This window comes from Equus przewalskii, chromosome 15 (genome assembly GCF_037783145.1).
Source record: "Equus przewalskii isolate Varuska chromosome 15, EquPr2, whole genome shotgun sequence".
NCBI classification, from domain to species: Eukaryota; Metazoa; Chordata; class Mammalia; order Perissodactyla; family Equidae; genus Equus; species Equus przewalskii.
Genome location: NC_091845.1, coordinates 36,889,497 through 36,899,820, shown reverse-complemented (window position 1 = coordinate 36,899,820; position 10,324 = coordinate 36,889,497). Strand labels below are relative to the sequence as shown.

Here is a 10,324-nt window from a genome sequence, read left to right as displayed (position 1 = left end):
ATTATAAAAGCAGAGTAAGTTTCCCAACTAAAAGTACCTCTTTTTTTTTTTTGTGAGGAAGATTGGCTCTGAGCTAACATCTGTTGCCAATCTTTCTCTTTTTTGCTTGAGGAAGATTAGCCCTGAGCTGACTTCTGTGCCAACCTTCCTCTATTTTGTATGTGGGATGCTACCACAGCATGGCTTGATGAGTGGTGTGTAGGTCTGTGCCTGGCATCTGGGCCCATGAACCCAAGGCCACTGAAGCAGAGCACTTGAGCTTAATCACTACACCACGGGGCCAGCCCCTAAAAGTACCACTTCTTACTCATCCCAGCAGCTACAGTATTTGGCCCACATAGAAGACACTAAGGAAAAGTCTGTTGAGTGATAGAGGAATGAATAAATGCATGAAGACAACTTACTACAAGCAAGGAAAAACTGAAATTTTAAATATTTACAATCTCCCCATATCTAAAGAGGGCAGATCCTCTTGAAGGTGCCTTTGTTTTGATGATGGGGTAGGGAAGTGTTTGGGAGAGGTTGATAGGCAATAAAAGGTCCTCTATTATAAAGAGAAAGAACAATCCAGGGAGACAGCTAGGAAGATGCGGGGAGGAGTTCATGACAAGAGCAGAGCATGGTTTGGAGACCTATGGAGAGATGAGGCAGCTGTGTGTGGGCACTCTTCTGTGTCTTCGCAGTTTGGTCAGCCCTCGTCTTTTGAATGTGGGAAGGCATCAAGCCAGACTCGGGGTGGGCACAGGGTAGGCGGGGGGACAGTGAGGGAGACCCAGGGTCATTTGTCTTTGCTCGCAGATTGTGTGTTAGCGGATCACGGAACAGAACTCTCTTGCTGAGTCAGAGCTGTTACTCGGTTGCCCATGGGGGAGAGGGGTGAACACTGATGAGTTGTGGGATTATAGCGGTGGGAAGGGGCAGAGATGACTTAATCTGGCTCCAGAAGGGGTGAGTTGTGGGGAAGTAGTTATTCTCAGCCCGTTTGCTCAGCCCACCGCCTGGCACCTAATAGGAGCTCGGAATGTATTTGCTGACTGATTGGATCGTACAGGATAAAGGAGGGAATGGATTATACCAATTGGTGAGTTGGGGGTTATTTCTCCCACCGTAGGGATAAAGAAACCGAGGCGTGAAGGAGCCTCAATCGTGGGTTCTTGGCGGTCAGGGCAGAGCCGACGCACCCCTCCGCACTCCGACTACCCCAGATCCCTCCTACAGCGGCTCGCACCTGGCACCCCAAACCCGCCCCATCCACTCCACACTTCCGGATTGCGCTCCGCCCGTCCGCGGGTACTTCCGGTTCCCTGCGCCGGAAGCTGCGGCCCATATCCGTGGGGCGATAAGTCCTCGCCGCGAGGGCCTGCAGAAGCAATCCTTGGGCCGAGCGACTGCGGGTCCAGGCGATAGCGGGCCCTTATTTCTCGGTTCATTACCGGACATTACACGGCAGCTATTTCCCTCGCAACGGCCTGAGGATGACGTCACTTCCGGGGCTTGCGCGGCCAGCGAAAGCCGGAAATGGCTCTAGTCTCACTTGGTGGCGGGGAGGAGTCGAGGTGGGTCTTCTCCGTGTTTCCGGGTTTGGCGCCGGAGTGTGGGGGAGTTTAAGAGAGATCGTGTCCTGAGTAGAGTTGCTGGATTTAGCAAATAAAAATAAAGGACGTTCAGTTAAATTGGAATTTCAGATAGACAATTTTTTAGTCTATGTCCAAAATGTTTTACGGTACATCCTTATATTAAGAAAACTCCTCTTTTATCTGAAATTCCAATTAAACTGGACGTCCTGTATTTTATCTGGCAACCTTAGCCTTGAGCGCCCCCCTGCCCTGGGCTCTGGTATCCAGTAGCAAGACTGGGATCCTCTAGGTCTGTGTCCGTTTGGGAAACAGGTACAAAGTTCGCCCAGGCTGTCAGAATCAGCCATTGCTAGATCCTGAGCCGCTTTTAGCTCCAAGTCTAGTGGGTCAGCCTCATGGGCCACCTGGCAAAAGCTGGGCCCATTTTAAGAGTTCTCATGGCGGCGCCCTCTGCGTTTCCTTTCACGGCTGGAGTTGGGCAACGTTGGTCTTCTGTTAGGGGAAAGCTGAGAATGATACAGGCTAAGTGGCCAAGGGCTAGAAGTGGCCAGGTTATTTGAGTGTGGGATAAAGTGGTGCTTGGGGCCCAGGTTTTTGTGTTAACAGTGGGCAGCTTCAGAGAGTCCCAGGATGTGAAGGGGAGAGCATTAGTCTTAATCTCATCCCACCTCTTGTTTTGCAGTGAGAGAAATGGAGCTGTCCCTGTGGTACAACTGGAGCCTAATTCCCAGTCTCCTTCCCCTGCTCTGTCCACACTCGCTGCTGCAGTCAGCTGGCAGCATTTATGGTGGGCATTTATTAAAGTAGATGCCTTTTCAGAGGTGAGCTTTTTGGTGTTGTCTCTAAAACACCTCTACAGCCTCCTGACCTTCACTCCAAGGCTTCTGTAGCCTTTATGCTGCCCAGTGGGGAAAATGACCGTTTGGCCTCAGCTGTGGGAGCCTGGCCTTTGCCTGCTCCAGCCTTTCGGCTCTCACCCCTCTGGGTGGTGTGACCCAAGATGTATTTTTTTATGTCACAGTCAAAAGTCCTGTTCTTGGCAGGGGTGGGTCTGGCCAGCCATGTAGGTAGAAGGGCATCCTTTTCTGTCCTGCAGATTCAGCCCCATGGTACATGGCCTCATGTGTTGTCTAGGGACTTCTCTAAGGCTCCACTATGAGCCAGACTTTGCTGCCACTTCTGATTTGAACCTGAACCTCTTGCTGGATTGGCCCTGAGTGCTAGGATTCCTCAGGCTGTGTGCCTTGAGGATGTGCTCTGGGCCTGCCTTTCAGTGGCCTGCAAGTCTACAGCCTCTCCACACAGACCTAGCCTCCCCAGGCTCCCCAGCCCAGACCCATGAGCTAATGAAATAGAGCAGGCTGGAGGTCACTGGGCTCAGGGTCAATTGGTGGGACAGCCAGCAGCCTTCTGGCAACAGAAGTGGTAAAGAGGCAAAGAAGGAGTGCCAGAAAGGGGCATTGCTCCTGGGTAGAGCTCAGAAGTGCAGGGGGTAGAAAAGGGTACAGGCGAGAGCCCAGTGATAGGACCCGTTCCCTCTGTGAATGATTAACTCTCAACCAAAGGGAGTGACCTAGGAGGAGGGCTTAGCTAACAGGACCTGTGGACTCAGGGCAGAGTATTCAGAGGGCTGGCGTATGACCTGCAGAAGAGGACGACATGACTGGGTGGCAGTCCTGGGCTCTGAGGACTGGAATGAGATCAGGCTGCTGTGGGCTTCAGGAAGTCTCCTTGGACTGGCAGATGGCCCATTCTTGCAGTAGCAGCTGTGGGGTCCACTGGCTCTGAGCCCTCAGAGGGGTGGCTGTGGGGGGCCTCTTCTCTGTGGCCTTGCAACAGCCTCACTAGTGGTTTCTTCCCCCTAGGCAGCCATGAGTGCCAGGTGGTGCTGAGAGCAGTGGGGCATGGCTGCAGCTCTGCAGATCCTGCCTCGTTTGGCCCGAGCTCCCTTGCGCCCACTGTTCTTGGGGGGCCCAGTGGCCCGGTTGGCCAGTGGCATGGCCCTGGCTGAGCAGGCGCGGCAGCTGTTTGAGAGCACTGTGGGTGCCGTGCTGCCAGGCCCCATGCTGCACCGGGCACTGTCCTTGGACCTTGACAGTGGGCAGCTGAAGGTGCGGGACCGGAGCTTTCAGCTGCGGCAAAACCTCTACCTGGTGGGCTTTGGCAAGGCTGTACTGGGCATGGCAGCTGCAGCCGAGGAGCTACTGGGCCAGCATCTCGTGCAGGGAGTGATCAGCGTTCCCAAGGGGATCCGTGCTGCCATGGAGCATGCTGGCAAGCAGTAAGGAGCGTCGAGGGGCTGCTCCCCCCGTCCATCTAGAGGGCAATGTGGGCCCATACTTAGGCTAGATTGGGGCCTCCCTCCCTTACCAGCCTCCCTTTTCTTCTGGGTCTGCCCTGGCTCATGGATGGGTGTCAGTGGGTGTCCTTGTGGGCCCCCTTCACCTGTATAGCTGGGAAATCAGGTAGGAGAGGAGCCCACCCCATCTCTTGCTCTCTGTTCTGTCTCTTTTCAGGGAAATGCTGCTGAAGCCACACAGCCGTATTCAAGTATTTGAGGGTGCAGAGGACAACCTGCCTGACCGTGATGCACTGCGGGCTGCACTGGCCATCCGGCAGCTGGCTGAAGGTCTCACAGCTGATGACCTGCTGCTTGTGCTCATCTCAGGTGTGGATGCCAGTCTGGCTCAGGCAGTTTAGGGTGGGGTTTCACATAGCAGGCCTGCAAGAGACTGTTGGTCTGAGCCTCCAGGGTCACAGAGCAAAGGAAGCAGTAAGGAGCCTGGATGGTTAACTCCTTGGTGGCCCTAGGTTGCTTGTCTGCTCTCCCCTGAGCCGTGGGGTCCTCCCCTCGCCTGACCTTGTTGGGTGACCATGAGAGGGCAAATAGGGAGCACCTAACGCAAGACCTCGTGAGGAAAATATCACTGCTGTTGCTGCTGTCTGCACCAATGTCACCTGGGGCTAGAACCCAGGTCTCCATGGAGCCCCTTCCTTGGTCCTCCACTGTCTCCTCCTGGTCTACCCCTAATCGAAGCTGTTAAGGAATAGTTCTTCCAGTGCCTGCCAGGATCTGGGCTACCTTATGGCTGGGTACAACTTCAGGTGCCAAGGGTGTGGTGACTGCACACGTTCACTGCATGTCCACACGGGGGCACTCTAACCCCACCTTTCCAGCACCCCCTTCCTTCCCTCTGGGCACTGCCTGCTTGCTTCCCTGGGTGGGAAAGTTCCTTGGCTGCCTCATCCTGTCTGCTCTATGTCTTCACTGTCTCTGTAGGAGGGGGCTCAGCCCTGCTGCCCGCCCCTATCCCACCTGTCACACTGGAGGAGAAGCAGACGCTCACTAAGCTGCTGGCGGCCCGAGGAGCCAACATCCAGGAGCTGAACACCATCCGGAAGGCCTTATCCCAGCTCAAGGGTGGGGGGCTGGCTCAGGCTGCCTACCCTGCCCAGGTACGTGGGTCGCTTTTTTCCCAGGCAGCCCTGGGCTGGGGGAGCTAGGCCCACGTATGCCAGGGAAAGGAAGGCCTAGAAGAGTACATAAAGGTTGGCAGGGACCTGGTATAGGAGTCCACAGGGTCGGCTGGGAGGGACCTCAGAGAGGGTGAAGAGGGGTCCACATGGCCAGGTGTTCTGTGAACCTGCTTAAGAGTGGTTAGAAATGGCTGAGAAAGTGCATTGGGTGGTGTGAGGGTGTGGATGCACGGGGGCAGTTTGTCCTCATGGGCTCTGGGGCGAGGACCAGGTGAAACTGAGCCTTGCCTCTGTGACCCCTCTTCAGGTGGTGAGCCTCATTCTGTCAGATGTGGTGGGGGACCCTATGGAGGTGATTGCCAGCGGTCCCACTGTGGCCAGTGTCCATAGTGTGCAAGATTGCCTGCACATCCTCAATCGCTATGGCCTTCGTGCTGCCCTGCCACGTTCTGTGAAAACTGTGCTAGCTCGGGCTGACTCTGACCCCCATGGGCCACATAGCTGTGGTCACGTCCTCAATGTGATCATTGGCTCCAATGCACTGGCACTGGCTGAGGCCCAGCGGCAGGCTGAGGCACTGGGATACCGGGCCATGGTGCTGAGCACAGCCATGCAGGGTGATGTAAAAAGTGTGGCTCAGTTCTACGCACTGCTGGTCCGAGTGGTTGGAGCCCACCTCACTCCACCTGGGCCTGGAACCTCTGTGGAGGAGGATGAACAACTCTATGAGCTGGCAGCCAAGCTCCAGCTCCCAGACCTGCAGCTGAAGGAGGCTCTGGAGGCTGTGGCAGGGGCTGGGAGCCCCGTCTGCCTGCTGGCTGGTGGTGAGCCCACAGTGCAATTGCAGGGCTCAGGCAAGGGTGGCCGAAACCAGGAACTGGCCCTGCGTGTTGGAGCAGAGCTTGGACAGTGGCCACTGGGGCCCATTGACGTGCTGTTTTTGAGTGGTGGCACGGATGGACAAGATGGGCCCACAGAGGCAGCTGGGGCCTGGGTCATGCCTGAGCTTGCCAGCCAGGCCACCACTGAGGGCCTGGATGTGGCTACTTTCCTAGCCCACAATGACTCACATACCTTCTTCAGCCGCTTCCAGGGCGGGGCACACCTGCTGCACACAGGGCTGACCGGCACCAATGTCATGGATGCCCACATCCTATTCCTGCGGCCACGGTGACAGCATAGGTCATGTTTTGGGAGTCCAGAGGAGGCCTACAGGGCAGTATCCTGGGGCAGAGCAGGGTTGGTCCCCAGGGCCTCACCAGGCCTTAGGGCTCCTCCTCTGCTTGGCCCTGGCTGCTTTGTTGGCCCTCACACTTCCCACCCAGGGCCTCTTCTCTGTGTCCCTTTCCCCAACCAGACTGGCAGGTGGGGCCTCTCTTCTACCCCTACTTTTCACCATGGCAGCAGGTACCCCTGAGCACCGGGATGAACCTCTTGTTCACTATTGTGGATTGTTTCCCCCAGGCAGCACCTCTGCCGAGCTCCTGAACTTGTTTTTTCTGTTGTGTGAAGCAAGAAGGACTGAAAATAAAAAGGACCACACTGGGTTCTCAGTGCACTTACCCTCAAAGCAAAGCCTCCCGGGAGCTTCTGGGAAGGGGAGAGAGGTTGGGCTATGGCCCCAGCACCAGGACCCTACAGGAGTTCCCCACACCCCTCTCTGCAGGGCACCCTCAGCACTTGTTTCACTTAAACAGGAGCATGGGAGGGTTGAGCCTGGCTCCCAACATGCTTGATGTGGGCACGCGGAGACCCCAGGGAGGACAGGCCTAAAGACTGGTCTGTGGGGTTTGGAGGGACTGGCTGGCCATCCCCCTGTGATTCTTGCCTGTGACATCCCTGCTGTGGTCTCTCCAGCCTCAACTGTATGCCTCGCTGGGCGCATGCTGACTACCTGCCACCGAGGATGTCCCTCCTTTCTGTCCAAAGAAGACAGCCCTTAGCCTCAGACTGCACATTCTATGGTTGAGCTGCCCTCTGTTTATCCAGGGGCTACCCCCAGCCACACAGGATGCTGGACCTTATTTCCTTGTGGCAGGCCCATTTTCCCAAAATGAACACCCCCCCAGTTCCTTCAGCAGCTCCTCTGGGGACCCAGTCCGGTTCCTGGTGCCAGCCTTGCAGTGGGAGTCTCCAGTGCTGTGATGGTATGTCAGCACAGTGTTGGGGTCCAGGAGCCCCCTGCCCCTCCCCCTGTTAAAGCTGGCCAGGGAAGAGGCCAATGGAGAGGAAGGGCTCTTTGTCTAGGCTAGTAGCCTGCTCTGAGAGAGGGAGGGGCTACTGTTCTGGCTCTCCTTGGGCCCCCTTGCTCAGTATCCGAGCCCTCCGCTGGCCACCCCCGCCGTGCGCCACGGCTCCAATCCCTATATGAGTGAGCAGTAGAATCACATAGGAATAAAAAGCCATAGAGAACAGCGAGGCCTGGGGCTGCTCCTGCTGGCCCCTCTTCCACCCCAGCCGCCCCCTCCTCTCCGAGGGTATGAGGGGCTCTGGGCCAGGGCTGGCATGCCCTCCCCCTGGGAAGAGCCTCCCTTCCCCACTTGGGCTCTGGACAGCCCAGCTTGCAGACAGTTCATGCCCTGGGGATATGGCTCACACTCCTTGGGCTGGGGATTGGGAGGGAGGTAAACAAGGTGAGCAGGGCCGGGGAGATTTAGGGAAGAGGGGAGTTTGCACCCCTCTGTGATGCAGGGGCACTACTTCCTTTCCTCTGTCCTGGCATGGAGTTTTCACTGACCAGACGTCATAGTAGGGGATATTGTCCCCACATGGCAGTGCCTGGGTCCTGGTGCTCCTCTGGCAACCTTTAGATATTCCTTGAGTCTGCTTCAGGGCTTCCCTTGGGAGCATGAGTATTAACACTAGGTGTCAAGTTCCAGGCAAAGCAGAATAGGGCTGTGGCTGTAGTAGAGGACCTGTCTGCCATGTCCCCAGTGTGTGCGTGCGTGTGTGTGGTGGCATGTAAGCACACAGATGTTGGTGTTGGCATATGAGGAGGAGGAATGCATGTGTGTGTACCTGTAGATGTGCTGCTGCTTGTGTACATGGCTGCTTACAGGCTGTGAGGGGTTTGGGCGTGGATGGGGTCTTGCCAGATGCTCCATGTGCCACCTTGGCCCTGCCCTGTGCCTGTGTCTGTGGGCGCTGGGAGACCAGGGGCTGGACTGGGCCTAACCCATTAGATTTGCTCACTTGGTACCCCGAGATGAGAAAGGATATATTTGGCTGTAATCTAGATGAAAATATGAGATAAACCCTACATGGCGAGTGTTCAATGAGACTTATGATTTGCTCCATAAATGTCAACCATGGGTCATTAAAGCACTGCTCTCCTGTGGCTCTTGGCTCTGTCTTTCCTGGCTCGAGTTCCTGCTGCCCTTGTGCCCACCTCGTCTCCACTCCCTGAAGCTTTCCCTGGCTCGGCTGGAGGCTTTCCCCATGTAGGGTGCCTGGTCCTCCCTGACTGCTGCCACCCTCACGGGCCTCTCTGTTCTTTGCACTTGGCATGAACTGAGAGCAGCTGGGCAGTGGGCCTGGACAGCCCCTAGGTGTCAGCTACTCCAAGCCCCTTTGTTTTATAGCTAGAGAAACAGGGAAGGGTCGCTTGCCTGGGGCTGCAGAGCAAGTCAGCCACAGAATCAGGATGAGGACCTGGTTGGGACATACATGACCACCCTCTGCCCGCCCTTTGGGGCTCAGAGACCCTGGGGCCCAGCGAGGGCTCAGCCAGAGCTGGGGGATCCACTCCTGCCTCCCTGCTGCCTCTGGAAAGCTTGGGGATGGTGACATGACCACACTTGGCCTCTCCGGGGATCTATAAAACAGATTTGTCAGTCCCTTCTTGGCTCAGATTTCACAGCTCCATTGTGTGTGTGATTTGGTAGAAAACCATGTGCAGTTGGGTGGTGGGCTTCTATAGAAAAGTGTGTGCCTGCATCTGTATGCATGTCTGTGTGTGTGCATGGGACGTGTGTGTATGTGTGTGTCCATTCAACCCACAACCAGTCACTGAGTTGGCCTCTGAGCTGTGCTCTGCTCCACCCCAAGGTGCGGAAACACAGTTTGGTGTGGTTATAATGTTGGGGACATGGTGAAGCAAATTGTGCAAAGAGGCCATAATTGCTGGCAGAGACCCGCTGGCAAAGGGCCTTGTGTGCCTGGCCGAGGAGGTCAGACCTCACATGGACCGCAGTGGCAAGCCTCATGAGAATTTTTGACAGGGAGTGATGCCAGGAGGCTGTTTTGAGACTTTGATGCTGAGGCCGTTTTTACTGTAGGGGCAGGGGTTGGGGGAGGCAAGGATGTGGAGCGGGTGTTGCAGATGTGAGAGGTACATCACTGGGCTTGGGAACCCCCTCTCACCTCCTGCTGCCTGCTCCTCAGCAGCCTCATCCCCATAGCCTTCAGCCAGCCCAGGCAACCCTTTAGATGCCCACTTTGGAACCATGGCTGGAAGCCCTGGCTGAAATGCCCCTGGGAGTAACCTAGCCCCTCTCTCCCTGGGAATGCCATCAAGGCCTTGAGGATATGGGGACAGAGAGGCTGGGCAGCTGGAGGGTGCTTTGGTGAGCATAGGCACCCTATGTGGGCTGTCACCAGGGTGGCAGTTAAGAGACCTGAAAGGAGCACTGGAGAGGGAGTTGGGTCCCAGGCCTTTATCCTGGCCTTGCCACCTTCCTTTCTCCAGGCCTCAGTTTTCTCCCCTGTCTAATGGGGACAACATCCTTGTCCTGCTCACTTTCCTGGGGAGGTGTCAGCTGCAGATGGATCTGGGCAGGAAAGCTCTATGGAAGTGGGGGCTCAGGGAGGGAGGGAGAGAAAGGAGAACTGCTGGCCTCTTCCAAGGTGAAGCTTAGGGAGCTCTTGGCTCAGGGAGGCCCTCTTCTTCCAGCCAGGGCCAGGGTTGGAGCCAGCAAGCCCTTGGTGCTCGCTGAGGCCGAGCGAGTGACTGCTGCCCTTTGGCACTGGATTGGTACCAGAAGGGAGTGGTATTTGAGTCTTTAATGGCAGGCAGGGTGCATGGTGCCCTGGGGGGTCACAGAGCCAATGGGGGGTCAGCTGGAGCTAGAGTAAGCTGTCCCAGCCTTGGAGAGAGCCTCCTCATGTTTCAGAAAAATGGGTAGAGTAGCCTGTCTCCCTCTGGATCTGGATCATGTGTGAGGGACATGATGAGGCCCAGACTGGGGTTGAGGAGAACCAGCTTGACCCTAGGCCAGGAATCCCTAGCTGGGTGAGAGGATTCAGCGTGTGCTAGGGGAAGAGAGGGTTGT

At 56.3% G+C, this 10,324-nt stretch overlaps 1 protein-coding gene across 7 annotated transcripts; it reads left to right on the top strand.

The window, feature by feature from the left end:
* The first annotated feature begins 1,273 nt into the window (after positions 1–1,273).
* GLYCTK (glycerate kinase) lies at positions 1,274–8,391 on the top strand. 7 transcript variants are annotated; one of them, XM_070575089.1, is made up of 6 exons: positions 1,274–1,556; positions 2,260–2,398; positions 3,443–3,858; positions 4,094–4,245; positions 4,858–5,033; positions 5,362–8,391. In XM_070575089.1, the coding sequence occupies exons 3-6, from the start codon at positions 3,482–3,484 to the stop codon at positions 6,226–6,228; spliced, it is 1,572 nt and encodes a 523-aa protein (XP_070431190.1). In that variant the 5' UTR covers positions 1,274–1,556; positions 2,260–2,398; positions 3,443–3,481; the 3' UTR covers positions 6,229–8,391. The 7 variants fall into 7 exon arrangements, with proteins under 7 accessions (XP_070431190.1, XP_070431194.1, XP_070431193.1 ...); XM_070575093.1 differs by having other exon boundaries at positions 1,322–1,556; positions 3,447–3,858; XM_070575092.1 differs by having other exon boundaries at positions 1,549–1,866.
* The last annotated feature ends 1,933 nt before the right edge of the window (positions 8,392–10,324 follow it).